The sequence below is a fragment of the Argentina silus genome (genome assembly GCF_951799395.1).
Source record: "Argentina silus genome assembly, chromosome: X".
NCBI lineage: Eukaryota > Metazoa > Chordata > Actinopteri > Argentiniformes > Argentinidae > Argentina > Argentina silus.
In genome coordinates, this window is record NC_139653.1 from 19810802 (window position 1) to 19830748 (window position 19947).

Here is a 19947-nt window from a genome sequence, read left to right on the forward strand (position 1 = left end):
TAATTGGCTGTTGCTAAGTGTGTGTGTGTGTGTGTGTGTGTGTGTGTGTGTGTGTGTGTGTGTGTGCGCGCGCGCGCACACACACACAGACAAGCAGGACACACATGTTGAACACAACACAGACTTAACTATCCACTGGCAGACTTGCACACACACACACACACACACACACACACACACACACACACACACACACACACACACACACACACACACACACACACACACACACACCTCAATGAGCAGTGTTGGAGAAACTACTTTACTTTTGTAGAAAAGATCTTTTGTTCTGAAGCATCTTTGCTTTGATCACCCTTGGATTTAAAGTATCTTTGCTTTGAAAATTATTTGATGCACACACACACTAAGACTGAATATCATGTTCTATTTACAAGTTTGGCATGTCGCCCAAGATCCTCAGCAACTTCTACAGCTGCATTGTTGAGAGCATCCTAACTAGCTGTATCACTGTGTGGTACGGCAGCACTACTGCTATGGACCGCAGACGCCTGCAGAGAGTGGTGAAGACCGCTGAGAAAAATCACCAGGACTCCACTGCCCTCCCTGCAGAGCATCTACCACCGCAGAGTCCACAGGAGAGCCGCCTCCATCCTCAAGGACCCCACCCACCCCCAGCATGGACTGTTCACACTTCTACCCTCAGGCCGGAGGTACAGAAGTGTTAAATGCAGGACAACCAGACTAAAGAACTCCTTCTTTCCCACTGCCACCAGGCTCCTAAACAACCCATAGGATATTAAGACTAATATAACCCTACTACCTCATAACCAGTTTGCATAATTGCACTGCTACGTTTGCACTGTTTATTATTATTATTGCTGCTATTCTTATTTTATGCCTTAAATTTTGCTGTCTTGTACATTTGTTTAGTATATATTGTATATTCTTTTGTATTGTATATTTTACATTGGTTGGCATTCTGCGGACAGCAAAGTAAGAATTGTTATTGAGGAGAGAGTGCTGGGGAAAATATGGCATAGGTTGGGTGTGCTTGTGTAACTATGGCAGGGGGTGATTATGTGGGATGGGGAACACTGAAAGATTACAAGAAGAACACTCTGAGAATACAAACGCAATACCAACAACGCACCTACTACGACAACCCACAAATTGTGCATTGTTTAGAGCGGTTATAAAGTGTTGAGGCGCTCAAATTCAAAACTGTCGCAACCTATCACCTGTCAGAATCGAGACGAGGCAGTGCCAGTGAATCACCTGATTGGACCGCGAACCAGTCAGGTGATTCATTCAGGCAATGAAGCAGTTGCTGCTTCGGACGTCATATGTCACGTGATTTTTTGCGCACCAAAGCAAGCTTTGAAGCAGTGGTTCTATGGAATTGTTGTTCAGGGTTTGAAGCACGTATCGAAGCTTCAGTGTCGCACTGCCATCACTACCTTCAGCAAATGACTCACATTCTAACCAGTTGGCATGAGGGCGTAGTCTAATCGATCATTCACTCAAGGTTCACTCACAAAGTGTCCACACTAGGACCATGTCTCAGAGATCTACAGTATCCTTTCATTAATAAACAAGAGTGGACAGTAGCTTTTTATATCAATGCTTTTCTCCCTGAGTTCCACTAGAGCAGGGGTCCCCAATTACCGGGCCGCGGACCAGTACCGGGCCGTGGATCATTTGGTACCGGGCCGCACAGAAAGAATAAAAACGTTTTCATTTTTATTTTATTGACTATCGCAGTGTGCAGGGTGTTTTATTTTGAAAAATGACCACTTCCGTCTGTGCCTCTTTTCCGCATTTGTCTCAGTTTTTTTCCATGCACCGTTAAATTAAGCCCACAAGCTAACCCTAGCAAAATGAATAAAAAACAAACATTGCTGGAGAGCTTCTTTGAAAAGGGGGAAAGACCCAATGATGAGCCAGCAGAAGACTCCAAGACTGCCAAAAAAAGAAAGCTGCATTTAAAAGAAAATACCAAGAGTCCTACTTAAATTACGTCATCGCAACAGGTGATTCACATGCCCCAAGCCCGCTCTGTATAATATGTGGCGACCGGCTATGCAACGAGGCCGTGAAGCCTTCAAAACTGCTTCGCCACGTAGAGATCAAGCACCCTGGATTAAAAGACAAGCTTTTGGAGTTTTTTTAAAGAAAAAAACGTGAACACGAAGGACAGAAGCAATTATTGAAGGCCACCACAACATCAAATGTGTCTGCACTGTGAGCATCATTCTTAGTGGCTAACCGCATTGCCAAGGCTAAGAAGCTCTTCACTATTGGTGAAGAGTTGATCCTGCCTGCCGCTAAGGACATTTGTGAACTTTTAGGAGAGGCTGCAGTTAAACAGGTAGCACAGGTTCCTCTTTCGGCTAGCACCATAACTAGACGAATTGATGAAATAGCAGAGGACATTGAGGCACAATTGTTAGAGAGGATTAATGAGTCACCGTGGTACGCAATCCAGGTTGACTAGTCTACCCACGTTGACAACAAGGCAATAATGCTGGTTTTTGTGCGATATATTTTTCAGGAGGATGTGCATGAGGACATGTTATGTGCATTATTGTTGCCAACCAACACCACAGCTGCAGAACTATTCAAGTCTTTGGATGATTACATATCAGGAAAACTAAACTGGTCATTTTGTGTCGGTGTATGCACGGACGGAGCGGCTGCCATGACTGGACGGCTTTCTGGTTTCACTACTCTGGTCAAAGAAGTCGCGTCTGAATGTGAGTCTACGCACCGTGTCATCCATAGAGAAATGCTGGCTAGCCGAAAAATGTCACCTGAACTTAACAGCGTTTTGAAAGATGTGATTAAAGTTATTAACCACATCAAAGTACATGCCCTTAACTCGCGTCTGTTCGAGCAGCTCTGTGAGGAGATGGGACGCGGAGCACAAACGTCTTCTCTTATACACAGAAGTGAGATGGCTTTCTAAAGGTAGATCGCTGGCCAGAGTTTTTGAGTTACGAGAGCCTCTTTATAGATTTCTTTTAGAAAAACAGTCACTACTTGCAGCACATTTCACTAGTACAGAATGGGTCGCAAAACTTGCTTACTTGTGTGACATATTCAACTTGCTCAACGAACTCAATCTGTCACTTCAGGGGAGAACGACAACTGTCTTCAAGTCGGCAGATAAAGTGGCTGCATTCAAAGCCAACTGGAATTGTGGGGACGGCGAGTGAAAATATTTGACGTTTCAAACATTAGCAGGGATTTTGGAAGAGACTGGGCCTGGGCCTTGATTCTCCCAGCTGCTGCACGATCACCTATCTCAGCTTTTAAAAGAGTTTGAGCGTTACTTTTCAACCACAAAAGACCCGCGAACTAGGAAGGAATGGATCCGCGACCCATTTGTGAACAAGCCGGGTGAATCGACCTTGTCCGTGCTGGAAGAAGACCAACTGCTTGAGATCGCAAATGATGGTGGCCTTAAAAGTATGTTTGAGACATCAAATCTCCCAACGTTCTGGATTAAAGTCAAGGCGGAATATCCTGAGATAATATCCACAAAAGTAATGAAAACCCTGTTTCCATTTCCAACATCCTATCTTTGTGAAGCGGGGTTTTCTGCAGTGACAGCAACCAAAACGAGATTACGGAGTAGTCTGGTCCGTCTCGTTGCAGGGAAACAAGCTCAGTGCTCCCACTGATTCTGCATTATGGTGAGTTGAGTCACATTTACATTATAAATGTAATAATTAAATTATATAATATGCACTTTATTGTGTTTTGTTATGCGCGTCATTATACCAAAAGAACATAGCCTACGGACAGTTCCATGTAAAAAAGGATCAAAATGTTAAATTCATCAGAGCATATCAAATTGGGTGTCAAATGAAAGCTAAGAGTCTATATTTTTGGGAAATGAAGTCATTTCAATACAAAACATTTACCAGAATAACATTACACCTCAATAACTATAAAGTATATACCCCTGTCAACTCATATCAACATTTATATTTAGTTTTTAGGAAATGGTTTGGCTTCTATAAGATTAATAATCATTGCCCAGTCTCCAGATCATTCTGTTACCAAAAATCCACCGAAGTGGAAGATCATTTCAAATTTCTCTGCCTCATGAGGAGCGAGGACAATGAAAGTTAACAAAAGTAAGAAGTATAGGTAGACCTACCAAATACTTGTAGTGTTTTTACTGATGTAGATTTTGTTAATGAATTAATAAGTGATTAAAACTGGTCATTCAATTACCATATCTGAATTGGCTACATTAACTTATTGTACAGAAGCCTAAAATGGTTCTTCAGCTGTCCCTGTGGAAGAACCCTTTAAGACAGTGGTTCTCAAATGGGGGTACGCGTACCCCTAGGGGTACTTTGGAGTACTGCAGGGGGTACTCTGAAACATTTTGTACTTTTTAAGGTATTGGTTATAGACAATTCTAAAATAATCCCACGTTAATAAAATCAGTTAAATCTGGGTACCAACATACAAGTTTGATAGCCTAAATCTTTATTTAAAAAAGCAATGAGCATATCACATTCGGGACAATAACGTATGTCAATCAAAAAAATACTTTCGCGCCAGCTAGCTAACTGTATACATTTTTTTTCACCCTGAGTAATTCTGAAATCTAGATAATAGAAAATGGACAAGTGGTTAAAACACATCTGACAGCAATGAGAAAGGAGAACCAGTGAAAAAGAAAGCTCATCCAGAAACGCCCAAATTCCGTCAATATCAAGAAGAATATATTTTAATGGGATTCACCTCCACATGCTCTGACCCTCCCCTGGCGTTGTGCTTCTTTTGTGGGGAGAAACTAGCCAACAGTTGCATGAAGCCAGCCCACCTCCAAAGACACCTAAGCACAAAGCACCAATGTCATGTCGGTAAGCCACCAGAGTTTTTTAAGAGAACACTTTCCGACTTCCGATCATCCCAAGAAGTGATGCGAAAAGCCTCCACAACATCAGCCAAAGCACTCGAGGCTTCTTATGCAGTGTCTTTGCTTGTAGCTAAAGCTAAAAAGCCATTCACCATAGCTGAAGACCTGCTGCTTCCAGCCGCCATTGTATTGGCGGAGACGATGCTGGATAAAACCGCAGCAGACAAATAAAAAACTGTGCCTTTGTCAAATGACACAGTTAGCCGCAGAATTGATACGATGGGCACAGACATCGTTGATCATGTAGTGGGAAAACTTGGCGAATCATTTTCATTTTCACTCCAGCTGGATGAATCAACTGATGTCAGTGGACAGGCACAGCTTCTTGCTTTTGTGAGATACGTCGATACTGACGACATTTGTGAACATGTGCTTTTCTGCAAGAGTTTGGAGGGGAAAACAACTGGAGAGGATGTTGTTAATGCATTCTTCGGTGAAAACGGTCTGAACTGGAGATCATGCACAAGTGTCTGCACTGATGAGGCCGCATCAATGACAGGTCGCGTCAAAGGGCTGGTTGCGCGAGTGAGGGAGAAGAACCCTGATGTGCTGTGGAATCACTGCATCATACACAGGGAAGCAATGGCATCAAAGAGAATGAGTCCTGAGTTACACAAAGTTTTGAACGACGCTGTCAAGATCATTAACTTCATCAAGTCAAGGCCACTTAATGCGCAACTGTTTCACAGCCTCTGTGAACATATGGGCGCTGAACACACGCAACTGCTGCTCCACACAGAAGTGCGCTGGCTTTCCCGAGGCAAAATACTTAACAGGCTGTTTGAGTTACGCTCGGAAGTGCGCACCTTTCTGAGAGACCATGGATCTCCCCATGTCACCTTGTTTGAGGACATGCACTGGCTTGCAAAGCTATCCGATATTGCAGATATATTCAGCAAACTCAACGAACTGAATGCGTCTCTGCAGGGAAAGGACACTATCGTTCTGAACCTGTATGACAAGGTGGGGGGTTTTCTCAAGAAAGCAGAGCTGTGGAAGAAGGCATGTGCAGAAGGGGATTTCACCTGCTTTCCTCAGGTGGATGCTTTCCTTTCCAATGAGGATGTGGATAGAGCTCCAGTGAAGGCAATAATAGAGGGACATTTGGCCAACTTGACTAGTGGTTTTAATTCTTACTTCCCTGATATTCAAGAGAAATCTGCACAGCTGGACTGGGTGAGAAACCCATTTCTCTTGGCTGAAAGCAAGAGAATCAAGCTTCCTGCCAGTCTTCAGGAAAATCTCATTGATGTGTCATCTGACCATGGCCTACAGATGAAGTTTGAGAGCTCTACTCTCACACAGTTTTGGGTGTGTGTGAAGAAGGAACACCCTGAGCTGGGAAAGAAAGCTTTGGAGCAGCTACTACCATTTGGATCGACTTATTTGTGTGAAACCTCCTTTTCGGCAATGACCCAAATTAAAACAAAGCAAAGAAACAAGCTATGTCTGGAAAAGAGCCTGATCACTGCAGTTGCCTCCCTGCCACCCAGAATGACTAAACTCATCAATGAAGCACAGGCCCATGTTTCCCACTAAATTGTGAGTATATGCACCCTTTTGATGTTCATGTTTACACTGCCAAATAGAACGCACATACATTATTTATGTTCATTTTCTTTTTTTTTTCTCCCAAAAATGTGTCACACCCCCCAGCCCCTCTAGGGGCGCCAGTGCACCTTGTCCATCTTGTCTGTTGGGTTGGTGTTCTATGTGGGCGTGACCAGGCTCCGGTTCCACTGTCTCTCTCTCTCCACCTGCTCAATACACACCTTTTGGCCATCACCTCATCACCATGCAGTTATCTACCCTGGCTTTCCAACTACTCATCGCTAGATTGTACTAGTTCCGATGGTAGTTTCTAGCCTTACTACGTTGAGGCTTGTTACTACGTTTCGTCGTATTAGCTACTGGTGTTTTGTACCTGTTCTAACTCTGATCTCCCTGTTCCTCGTATCAGATTCCACCTACCCGTCGGCCTGCCTACCTACCCACCGGCATACCCTTCCATGCTGCCGGTGCTACCTGCCTTCCAGCCGCCTGTCCATTGCCAGACTACCCCCTACCCTTATCCCCTCATTAAATACCCAAACCTTCTATGCTTGTCCGACTCTGTATTCGCGCCTGGTTCCCCCGTTCAGTGCCTAACAAAATGTTTTGTGCCGGTGAAGGGGGTACTCAGCTGAAAAAGTTTGAGAACCACTGCTTTAAGAAACCCTTTTGGGTTCCATGGAGAACCCTTTTCACAGAGTTCTAAAAGGAACCTGTTACGTTCCTCAGTCACAACTGAGTTGTAACAGAACCCAAAAGGGTTCTACATGGAACTTAAAAGGGTTCCAGAAGGGTTTTTCCACAGGGACAGCTGAAAAGCAGTGGGAATGTTGTTGAGTACAGTGGGGAAAGTCTGGGCAAAGCCAGCAAATCACACAAATATAGGGGGCACAAGTAACTTCTATTGACAATGACATTTGTTTTTATAGGGTCTCTGATTTGCATAGGAATCAATTACACACTGTGTAGATTAGGACTCGGCAAATTTCATAATTTTCTCTTGATCCTGACAAACATACACATAACTTGATGCAGCTACCACTATTCTTCACATGAGCGATGGTGCACCAAACCTATTGATTTGTAGTAAAACCAAATAAACACATTTCCAGCCACTTTCTTTGCTGTATCACTTGAATTCATTGTTGTAAACACAATTATGGATATGAGAGATTATTTTCCATTAAGGGATTTTTTTTGGCCACTTGGTTATAGACCAATTTTATAGAGTGACTGAGATGATGATGTCCCATCAACTGTGCTTTTTCCTCTCCACCATTCAACTTTGTAGATTTTTGTAAGTCTCCTCAGGGTCGCATGGTGATTAGATTTGTTCCTCTCCATTTGCTCAGTTTAAAATGACAACCTGATCCACAGTGTGTAATTGATTCCTATGCATATCAGAGGCCCTATAAAAAAAGAAATTCATTCTAAAATTACAATTAACTATTCTTGCATTAAAATGGACTCTGTTGTTAAATGGCTAATTATAAGAGTGTTGTAGCAAATGGTCTGAATACTTATGTACATGAGGTATTTAAATTTGAATAAATGTACTGAAATTTCTAAAAACCTGTTTTCGCTTTGTCATTCTAGGGTATTGTGTGTGGATTGATGGCAAATTCTTTTAATTTAATCCATTTTAAATTGAGTCTATAACACAACAAATTGTGGAAAAAAGTGAAGGGGTAATATTTTCCGAAGGCACTGTACATGTAGCACACTCCTACAAAAAGGACATCAATGGATTTATGAAAGAGTGCAATGACACATATGGTGTGGTGACCCTAAGACAGATTCTTAGGATCCTTCCCACACCGGTTGCAGACAATAAAGAATTATTTCATTTTGCAGAGGGGCAATTCTATGGTAACAGAATCAATTTTTTCACAAACGTATGCCAAACAAAAACCTTTGATAGCATAGTTTAACAAACTATACAACTCTATGCACAAGGAATACTTCTAACAATTCCCCAAGAAGTGCATGGATAAGGGCTATAGGGGCTGTTTTGCAAGGTCAAAAAGAAATCTTCCCAAATTTGACATTAATTCAGAATGAATTGTATTGCATAAATATGACAAATGTGCAAAGTACAGATATTATGATGATATCACACAAATACTGTAATCAAACAATTTGGTTTAAATTATTCACATGCAACATACTGTATATAGTATTTGGCTAAAATAAATTAAAAGAACATTTAGGTTCTCCCCCACTTGCATTAATCAGGAGTCTGCTGAGCATGTACATAGTTGAATCATGTTTTTGGCCTCAACCATTCTGAGGATGTGATTCAAAGCACATTAAATTGAAGGGTAGGCTTGGTCCAAATAACTTTATTTGACCTCCCAAATAACATTTTTGGAGCTTCATTAGGAGTCTCCCAGATCAAATTTGTTGACTTCACAGATTAAGACCAGTATCATGTGGAATAAGACATTGAAGGCTCCATGAGGTTGCTCTGACCCATTGCAACATGTTTGGGATTTATTGAAGTACCGATCTAGGTCTAAAAATGTAATCAGGGAGGGCCAAAATGATGATTAGGGAAAACCCTAAATATGGTACTTGAGGGACCATGCTCATGTATGAGCAGAATTTAGGGTAAATGCTAAATAAGATGCTTGAGACAACCCAACCCTAACCCTAGCAATAACCTGTAAACCTGCTAGAGAACAGTTACCAAAACAACCTGCTATTTTTCAGGTATTTTTCAAACCTGCGCAGGTATTGAGGTATTGAAAATAATGTGTGCCTTACCAGGTATCATTAGTAAACCTGTTAGGACCAAAACAACCTGTTATTTGTAAGTATACTTTAAACATACTGTCTGCAGGTCTGCTGCTAACAGTTTTTTTTGTAAACCTGATTGGGTACACATTGTAAAACAACCTTAAATTATACCGTTATTTGCAGGTATCATTGAAACCTGCTGTATGCAGGTTCAAGGAGGAACGTGCTGCTGGCAGGTATCATTTGAAAACATGCCCATCTGCAGGTTTGATTGAACCAGCACAGCTGCAGGTAATATTTCACCTGTCACTTGCATGTTTGTGGGGGCTTCTATTCAAAGATAGCAGGCTGGAATGACAGCAGTCCATCAAGGTCTTTTGAACTGAGTCAGAGCACAGCCATCTTTCACAAAGTGGTAGCCTAACATGAAATAAATGGCCTGGAGTGCCCAACAGCACCCAGCATCCATATATTGGCAAACATAATCACCCCCTGGACTAGTAAATAACCCCATCACATCATCAATGAGTCCAGAGTCTGGAAAAGGAGAGTAGTTGAACCCTCCTGACCTGACAACACTCCCACTGTCTCGACACTTGAGCCTCTCCTTCCTGACAGCGTTGACAAGCCAAGTGAAGCGGACAGCTTTAACTGTACACTGTTCAACTCCTCAACCTTTCTCTAAAATCATGATTTTATGTTAGTAAATGAGAACAGACAGACCCATATCTAGATATAAGATATGAACACATGTATAAATCTAATATTTAGTTACCTACAGTGACATTCCAGAGTTATGGTTGGAGTGATGTCTTTAAGGCAGTGTAAATATAGCTAATTCAGATACATGTATGACACACTACTGTTACTGTAGATTCAGCAATAGGGGACTTGACAGTGTGTTCAGGTCAGCCCAGCTCTCAAAGTAGCTATCGTCGTTATGAATAGAAGGACTGTTCCTGATTCCACTTGTGTAAAAACACAAACCGTTCACTCCATATCATGCGATATCATAATCGACTTACTATGTAACAACATATTAATATAATGGTGTTACTATAGTAATTACAATGTTACTATACAGTCATAGGGGCAACTTAATGTAAAGTGTGTAAAAACGAAACTTCAACTAGCTAGCTAGAACACTAATGCTAGGTCTATAAAGTAGGTATAGCATGGTCAAACGTTCTGGTCAATGGGGACGAGTTGAGAGTTCTAGGTCCGCTTTCAAGCAAAATAGCCGTTTCTGTACTTTTTAAACTGTTCAAAATATCCCAAATAATGCGAAATAGTGTACATTTACCTGTCAGTTCTTGTTCTAATTACACTTACACTGTTTTCTTCATAGAAACAATAGCATATAAGCAGTTAGCATTTGTTGACAAGCATAAACGCCAACCCTAGAGACCTCTTCATCCCCGCTACCCCCCCGTACAAGTTCTCTCCTGCTAATAAAAAATAAAAAAGATAGCCTACTGGCATTACGACTGCCAATGGCCCCTGGTGTGAGCATTGATTACTTTGTCTTATGATGACTGGATAGATGATTCACTTAAACAAATGTATTGTTGTAAGTCGCTTTGGATAAAGACGTCTGCTAAATACCATAAATGTAAATGTAATGTAGAGACGACGCCAGTCAAGACTTAGCCGCTGTTAGAATTCTAGGCCCTTTTTAGAAGCAAAGTGTCCAGAGAAATATTTGTCACTCCCCTTATTCAACTCAAAAGTCCACGACCACACTTTCTATTGGTTTTTCAAACTATCACTCAAATAAGAGCGTTCAACCCGTTTTATCGTCACCCCGGTTGTTGGATTTTGATTGGATTAGGAGGTGAAAATGTAGTTTTACCTTGACTTCAATGGCCAGCTCCGGAATCAAAATCCAAGAAGCCAATTTTTTTATGAGTGTCTTCGCCAATGTCTTGTCTACTGTTAGAAATTATTTTTATAAAAACAGTTTATTATTGCTATAATAAAAATACATTACTGCAGTGTGCTAAATTTACTAATGTGATGGCCTGTTGATAAATGAGAGATGAATCAAGCATTAGTCCCATAGTACGTTGAATTAATACATTGAGAGGTTAAGCCAGGTCATCAAGAAAGATGTTGCAACACACGCTTACACAAAGAGCTATAGTGAAAAAGTACCAGGCTAGGGAGGACAGGCTAGGGAGGACATACCAGAGTAGGTATCTTATCTCTTACAGGGTGCTGACTCCGCAGCTGGGATGAATGGTGTGACCAGCCTGTGAACAACAAGGGATGCCAAGTCTAAACCATGGTTCCTCCCCAACCAAATAGCCAATCACAATCACTTTGTTTACTGTAAATGCTTTGTTTGACTGTTTGAATGCATCCATTTTTGGAAGGTTGGTTACAGATTAACAGCTTGCTGACTGTGATTTTCTTCGCCAAAAGTGGTCCTTGTACAAGCCTAGAATTTTGACATATAAATAGCTAAAAGTAAGAAGTAGTTTGTCTTCTCCTTCAAATAAAGAACACGTTTTCTCACACTACAACAAACTGAAAACCGCTAACATTTTCCGTTTGGGGCTTTTTTTCTTTTTACTCGTGTAAATTGCAGACGTGCGCCCTAGTAAACGATAAAGCCAGTCGAATCGGAAAGCTATTTCCGCAAGCGCGAACAAGAGGGAGAGCTAGCCAAGCTGCAACCGTGTCGAGCGGAGCGGAGTATTTTTGTACAACTGTCTGATGGCAAACTGCAATCATTCTGACTAAAAACACTATCTGGCTTGCTACTTCTGTTCAATAGCAAGCTTGGAGTGACAGACATTTTGTGGATAAACTATGACAAAAGTTATTTTATGAGCCCTGAACAAGGCATGAATAAAGGCACATGAGACAGAGTAGCTGTATGTTTGTGTGCAGGCGTGTGCCTATGTTTAAAAGGAGAACAAACTACAGGAATTGTTTACATTATGTAATATTATGTTTTGCTGGGAAAGGTGGATAACAAGAGGACAACATGAGCTACAGCAAGTTGACAAAGGATGGTGGTAGTAGGCCAAGGTGTTTAGAGTGTGATAGAACTAAGGGACTCATTTGTAGAGAAAACTGAAGTTGGATATAAACCTGTTGACCAGTAAGGTTATATTTGAAATGGATATGTTTGCACTTGAGTCAAGTCAAGTCTATTGGTCATATGCACACACATATACAGGTTATAATGCTTACTTTGCAAGCTTCCTCCCAACAGTGCAGTAATAAGTAAACATAACAGCAATACACAATAAGGTAAGGCGCAATACTAAAAGTACTATGTCATAGCAATAATTAAAGCATGAGTATCTGGTAAGTGACAGGTATAGGTTAACAAAGGAGTCTCCGGGAGGAGAGACGAGCTGGACAGATAAGTTTTGAACATTGTTTCAAAACAGTTTACGTGGATTTGGTGACTACCATGGGGGTTAGTTCAACCAAAGCATCAGAGGTGGTCAACAGGTTGTTTTGGAGAAGCTTCAAGGGTTCAAGATGGGGAGATCACCAGGTCAGACCGTTTGTAAATATATGGTCTTGGAGGCACAGGAGGTCTCATTAAAACATCTCCAGAGTGCATTTCTTACTGCAAATGCATTAAGTAAATTAACTCACTCTTCCCGCTGGGACCATATATATTGAAATGTATGCACTCACTGCAATGTAAATCACTTTGGATAAAAGTGTCAGCTAAATGGCATATTATATTATTATTATTATTATATTGTTGTTGAGTAGTTGTAGTAACTTTTTTTTGTGGTTTCCATTTCTACCAGACAGTTTTGATACAGTTTCTACCTTCAGGCCATAAGACTTTTTAACAGCTAACCTTAACTACCCACCTGCACTACCTGCTGCTCACCTGTACCTAAGACAGTTTGTGCTCTCTGCACATCAACCACACACACACACTTACTACCATCGCTGCTGCTATTCATTAATGTATTGTATTGCTCACTTTATTTGACATGAATGCCTATTACACTTATTGTCTTGTGCTATGATTGTATTTTTTATTCTTACGTCCTGATATTGCACTGTTCAGTTGGCAAAGTAAGCATTTCATTGAACATTTTAAGGGAAACAGGGCTAATGAGACATTTTACAATGCAGCTGGTGTGTATTTCTTTTTTAAACAGGGACCTTTAACAGTTTATACGTGAGTATAGGCCAGCAACAGGTTGGTTGAGGCAGTAAGGATGAGGATCTGTGTGTCAGTTTATTGCAGGATGCAGAGCTAAGAAAGAAAAGAAAGACTTGTTTATTTGCCATGCAATCAATTCACATCAATTGTTGGAATGGGTCTTTTTGCACCCCCCCCCCCCCCCCCCCGAGGCAACACACACGCACTGCACACCCCCCCTCCGAGACAACACACGTGCACACCCCCCCAGGGAGAACAGCTCAAGGGCACAACGGCAGTGGTAGGGACCTGGATATGATGCCAGCAACCCTCCAGTCACCAGCTCACATCGGAGTGGGCCTGGTTGGTAAGCCGGTGGTGGATCAGACATGTACCTTTGTCATGCAAATCGTTTTTGAAGTTGATATTTCAATATTTAAAAATATCTTACTTATAGTTAATGTGCATGAACATTTCCTGTGGTCAGGTCTACTGCTGTATCCCACTCCCGTCCATCGTGTGCCAAAATTATAGATTGATCAGCCGAACTTGTGTCAATGTGCTCGCTGTCGCTTCAGTCACAAATAAAAGGTGTCCACTTTCAAGCTGCATGCAAGACATTCCAATTATTCATGCAGGATCGTATAGATATGTACACCTGTCATGCAAATCGTATTTGTAGTTGCAATCTGGTCGCAAAAGCTTTTAATCTCGGCAACATCACTACTGCATCCCTCTCCCCACCATGTGGTTAGGTTATACACACTCACCAAACAATTTATTAGGAACACTATACTAATCGAGCAGCTGTCCCTGCGTGCTTCAAAACCACCTCCATCGTGCCGGTGCCAAAACACTCCACTGCAACGAGCTTAAATGACTTCCGCCCAGTTGCACTCACCCCCATCATCATGAAGTGCTTTGAGAGGCTGGTCTTAGCTCAACTCAAGACCTGTTTACCACCCACATTGGACCCCTTCCAATTCGCCTACCGGCAGAACAGGAGTACAGAGGATGCCATCCCATCTCGCACTTCACTCTGCCGTGTCCCACCTCGACAATACCAACTCTTATGTGAGAATGCTGTTCATTGACTTCAGTTCAGCATTCAACACCATCATCCCTTCCAAACTGATCTCCAAACTCAGTCAACTGGGCATCAACTCCTCCCTCTGCAACTGGATTCTGGACTTTCTAACCAACAGGCCGCAGTCTGTTAGGCTACACAACCACACGTCCTCAACCCTCACCCTGAACACCGGCGTTCCACAAGGCTGTGTGCTGAGCCCCCTCCTTTACTCCCTCTTCACCTACGACTGCACACCTGTACATGGCTCAAACACCATTGTTAAGTTTGCAGACGACACAACGGTGATTGGTCTCATCAGCAACAACGATGAGTCGGCCTACAGGGAGGAGGTCCAGCACCTAACAGTGTGGTGCAACTACAACAACCTGGCTCTCAACACCAGGAAGACCAAAGAGCTCATTGTGGACTTCAGGAAGTCAAAAGCTGGCACACACACCCCCATCCTCATCAACGGGACTGAGGTGGAGCGAGTCACCAGCTTCAAGTTTCTGGGTGTCCACATCTCTGAGGATCTCTCCTGGACCCTCAACACCTCTACCCTGATCAAGAAGGCTCACCAGCGTCTCTTCTTCCTGAGGAGACTAAAGAAGGTCCATCTGTCTCCTCAGATCCTGGTGAACTTCTACCGCTGCACCATCGAGAGCATCCTCACCAACTGTGTCACAGTATGGTATGGCAACTGCTCGGCATCTGACCAGAGGGTGGTGAAAACTGCCCAACGCATCACCGGTTCCTCACTCCCCTCCATTGAGGCTGTCCAGGGCAAGCGATGCTTGCGTAAGGCACGCAGCATCGCCAAGGACACTTCTCACCCCAACCATAGACTGTTCACCCCACTCCCCTCCGGGAGGCACTACAGGTCTCTCCGCACCCGAACCAGCAGGTTCAGAGGTAACTTCTTCCCTGCGGCTGTCACCTTACTGAACTCAAACTCTGCACCTAGGTGACAACCTACCAACCCCTGCACCCCCCCCCCCCAGGACAATTGCACTACTCTTACAGTATTCCTATAAACTGTACATACTGTATCCACACTTGTACAAACTGCTCTTACTCCATACCACTACTCTTCTGTACATATCTGTCTATACTGTTCATAATGCACATATCCCTATATTTTCTTTAATACTACTGTTAATACACTGCACATATCTGTACATACCTGTTTATACTGTATTCCATATTTATTCTGCTATTACCCTAATGTTACTGTTAATACATATATACTAGATATATACTACAATGCTAGACTGCATTGCCTATACAGCTCATATGCTGCTACACTGTTCATACTGCATCCTATTTATTCTGCTTATAATGCTACTGCTAATTCATACTGCTAATGCTACTGCTAATTCATACTGCTAATGCTACTGCTACTTATACTATACTGCACTACTATACTGCTCATATACTGCACTACCTGTATATACTGTTCACACTGCACTTTTCTGCTTTTTTGCACTTCTGGTTAGACGCTAACTGCATTTCGTTGTCTCTATACTTTGCACAATGACAATAAAGTTGAATCGAATCTATTACTGGGTAGGGCCTCCCTTTGCTCTCAAAACAGCCTCAATTCTTCAGATTTTTCAGGTGCACTTTCAAGCTGTGAATCTACCGTTCTACCACATCCCAAAGGTGTTCTATTGGATTCAGATCTGGTGACTGGGAAGACCACTGAACTCACTGTCATGTTCATGTTCATGAAACCAGTTTAAGATGACTTTTGCTTTGTGACATGATGCATTATCATGCTGGACGTAGCCATTAGAAGATGGGTAAATTGTGGCCATGAAGGGATGCACATGGTCAGCAACAATACTCAAATAGGCTGTGGCATTCAAACAAGATTTATTGGTATTAACAGGCCCAAAGTGTGCCAAGAAAACATTCCCCACACCATTACACCACCTCCACTATGAGAAGGTGTACATGTGTTCCTAATAAAGTGCCCAGTGAGTGTATATAGGCTATAGCGGTCTAAAGCATTATTGTTGATAATCATGGTCACAATTTCATGAGATTATCTGTCGTTAAAAGCTTAGTTTGAAATGTGAGAACAAGAACTGGTTTCAGATATTACAGTGTGACAAATTAAAAAAATACAATAAGTAGTATATAGTAGCTTATATTGAGATAAGAGCTCAAGATTTAAAATGGCCATATTGGAACAATGCTCTTGAAAGGAGACGATAACGTAGCTTGATAAATAATATTAAAGTTTTCCATTCATTTCAACGAGACGGCTTCACTCGGAATTCCAACCTCTCCGCCGCAAAAAAAAAAAGAAAAGAAGCTTTTTGTCGCGTTAGCGGTTTTCGGGTAGTTGTTTAACGTAAATGGAAGCTAATCAAACATGATATGGGCACCAATATTTGAAGTCTGTTAATTTTACTATATAAATATTGATCTATATTGATCTATATAGGCGAAATGACTGAACATTTGAATAACAAAAGCCGTTGTATTGAAAATGGGCAACTGACCCGGCGAACGGGAAGAAAACAGGAAGCGTAGCGTGAAATCAAAACCATTATTTTAAGGATATAAACGGTCGTTTTAAAGTGAGTTTGAGTTTTATATTTGTTTATTTATGCAAATGCTATTGTTAAATACATCATGGTTTTACAGTTTAAATGTTATTTCCCAGAAATAATCAAAACGGGTTTGACCTGCCTAGCAGGTAGCTGCTTGGTAACCAGTAGCTACGTTAGCCAGCTAGCTATGACATACAGTAGACTGACAGCAAGCTTTGGAGTTGTGGCTATCTGATTATACAGCAGAACTTTGACAATCTTCTTTTTCTTTCTTTTTTTAAATCAAGAAATTGTATCAGGTAGCTATCAACACAGCAAGAAGTTGCATAGCAAGCTAGCTTCTGGCTAGCAGTGATGTCGTTGTGGCTGAGTGGATAGCTGGCTAATCTGCTGAGTGTATAGCCGGGACAGTAAACAGTAATCAAAATAAAAATGTATATGATGCAATTGTTTTGATAGACACTTACCATGAGAGAAGTTGCCCTTCTCATTCTTACAATAACCACAACGGTAGCCGTCATCACCCCCGAAATACTCCACTATAGTATATGAGCTTCCTCCTGCCATCTTCCACGTCTGCTAAAGCTAGCTACTCGGTGTTGTTATGAGTGAACACCGCCCTTCACGCTTCACCATAGAAGGGCGCAAATAATATGAAAATAACCATGAAATGGGGCTATAGCGCACCCTGTTTCCTAAAGTGGGAATGTATCCGATGACCGATACATAATGATTGTTTTTGTCAAAATATGTTGACACATCAACAACTAGCACATGAGTGAAAACAATAAAAAGATAAGAGGCTTCAAATGTAGAATGTCAAATACTGTAAACTGGCTATGCATAATGATAACGATACAGTAGGCTTATGTGAGTGTGTATAGGCTTGTGGGGTATGGGGCGCTGTTTGTGGGATAGTGAAAAGTCCACTTTTGTAACTAACCTTTTCAGATTTGTTCTGAGCTATGGTTAGTTGACCATGTGTTTTCCCCAGGACCAAATACAGAGTTTGCAACTCTATTGTCCAGCCCTAGAAAACAGTCAAGCTTGATTTGCATGACAATAGAATACAATCTAAAGGGAGCATGAGGTTGACATGTGCTCAGTGTCATGGGGGCAATAGAACAGTTTGTGCTGACATGATAACTCACCTGATTTTAATAACAATGCTTTCAGACACATAAAAGGCTCCAGGATGTGGACAGGCCTGTCCTGTTGACCGTCACAGTCATGATGGGTAAGGTAAGCAGACTATATCATTGTCCTAAAAAGATTACAGACAGCCATTTCAAGTTGCATTCCAGAGGGTTGGTCATAATGGGGTTTTTTTCATGTCTGGAATCTTAAGTTTTGGATGGTCCCATGAAGATACTACAAGAGGTTGTCTTTGATCATTATCAATTTGCAAACATATTTGCTACCTCAACCAATTCAACTGGAATACAATGTTTTCACATTGCTCTAAGCTCATTTGAATAGATTAGATAGCCTATGTGCATCTATGTGCCTTTTCACCCCAAGGTACACATTTGATGACAAGTGGTAGATTCAAAAGTGGAGTGAATTGCAGCACTCCCACTAGCTGTGGTGCCTCTGTTTAGATCATCTTCTACGAGGGCAGGAATTTTGAGGGACGCCACTATGAGTGCAGTGGTGACTGTGCTGACATGCACTCCCACTTCTCTCGTTGCAACTCCATCCGAGTGGACAGTGGATGCTGGATGGCCTATGAGAAACCCAACTACTCTGGGTACCAGTACATGCTAACACGGGGGAAGTACCCCGACCACCACCGCTGGTCTGGCTTCAACGACTGCATCCGCTCCTGCCGCATGATCCCTGCTGTGAGAACTGCTCCGTTTTATAGTAACAAACACACAGCACCAATGTTCATAAACAATTCTGACACCTAACTTATGGCCACTGACCTAAAACTGTGCACTTAAATAACATGTGAGTACATTTCTTTGATCTAGACATTGAAAATGAGGGTATCAGTTTCAAGCCATGTTCTCTTTGCGTAGTACAATGGAAACTACAGGATGAAGATCTTCGAGAGATCAGACTTTGGAGGGAAGATGATGGAGCTGAGTGATGACTGCCCTAACCTGCAGGACCGCTTCCACCTGCGAGACGTTTCTTCCTGCAATGTCATGGAGGGCTACTGGATCCTCCACGAGCACCCAAACTACAGGGGGCGTCAGTACTTCCTGCGCCCTGGAGAGTACAACAAGCACAGTGATTGGGGCAGCATGAGCTCCACTATTGGCTCTGTGCGTCGCGTCACAGAGCTGAAACAAACCCAATAAAGCCTCTCTGAAAGCAAGGCGAGATCTCTCTCACAGCCTGCAGAAGTTTACATACAGTAAAGGAGATGAGTTCATCTCAACACATGGTTAGTATCAGGGAATAAAGATGCAACTGTCCTTTTGATAATTAGACCACTTGATAAGCATATGGCTGAAATGAAACAGTGGCTTGGAATCCTGGTGTAAATGTACAAGGAACATTTAGATAGGAGTCCATGGCTTTATGCAAGTGCATACCTGTTTATACACACTTTCCCCTCACACTGAAAATAGTAAATCTATGTACAGTAGAGACAGAGAATTAATTGTGTTACTAATGCAGCAAGCAGATTTGAAGCAGCAAAGACAGGTGCAATTTCTAACTGAGGAGCCTGCTTAAATGTTGTTGTTTTAACATATTTCAGACCTAAACCGAAACCCATGAACTTCATCTGTGGTAAGGCAAAGAAACTTTGTTATCCTGTCCATGTAGAAATGTTTAGAAAACAAAGAAATCACAGCAATTAATGTTTGAAGTGTATAGCAATTAAATGTTGGTGTTTTTGATGTTCACTACAAGTAAAAAAAGTTGAAATTAAATTGTCCATCAAATTGTGTGATAATCACAATAATTATTCATGAAATAAATCTGTAAATCAAGACCTTCAAAATATTTTCTTTTGCCATACTGTAATTGTGACACACAAAACATA

The 19947-nt window shown here is 41.9% G+C and overlaps 2 protein-coding genes across 5 annotated transcripts in view; one reads left to right on the forward strand and one right to left on the reverse strand.

Moving 5' to 3' along the window:
* The window catches only part of ate1 (arginyltransferase 1), a 72903-nt gene extending 55367 nt beyond the window's left edge, over positions 1-17536 (reverse strand). For all 4 annotated transcript variants that reach the window (XM_083695385.1, XM_083695383.1, XM_083695384.1 and 1 more), the window contains exon 1: positions 17414-17536. In XM_083695385.1, coding sequence (XP_083551511.1) covers positions 17414-17513 — 100 coding nt within the window. In that variant the 5' untranslated portion in view covers positions 17514-17536. The remainder of the gene's footprint in view (positions 1-17413) is intronic.
* On the forward strand, positions 16834-19877 carry LOC310822850 (gamma-crystallin S-1-like). The gene is made up of 4 exons (XM_083695387.1): positions 16834-16973; positions 18123-18188; positions 18548-18790; positions 18971-19877. The coding sequence occupies exons 2-4, from the start codon at positions 18177-18179 to the stop codon at positions 19253-19255; spliced, it is 540 nt and encodes a 179-aa protein (XP_083551513.1). The 5' UTR covers positions 16834-16973; positions 18123-18176; the 3' UTR covers positions 19256-19877.
* Positions 19878-19947: the final 70 nt, after the last annotated feature.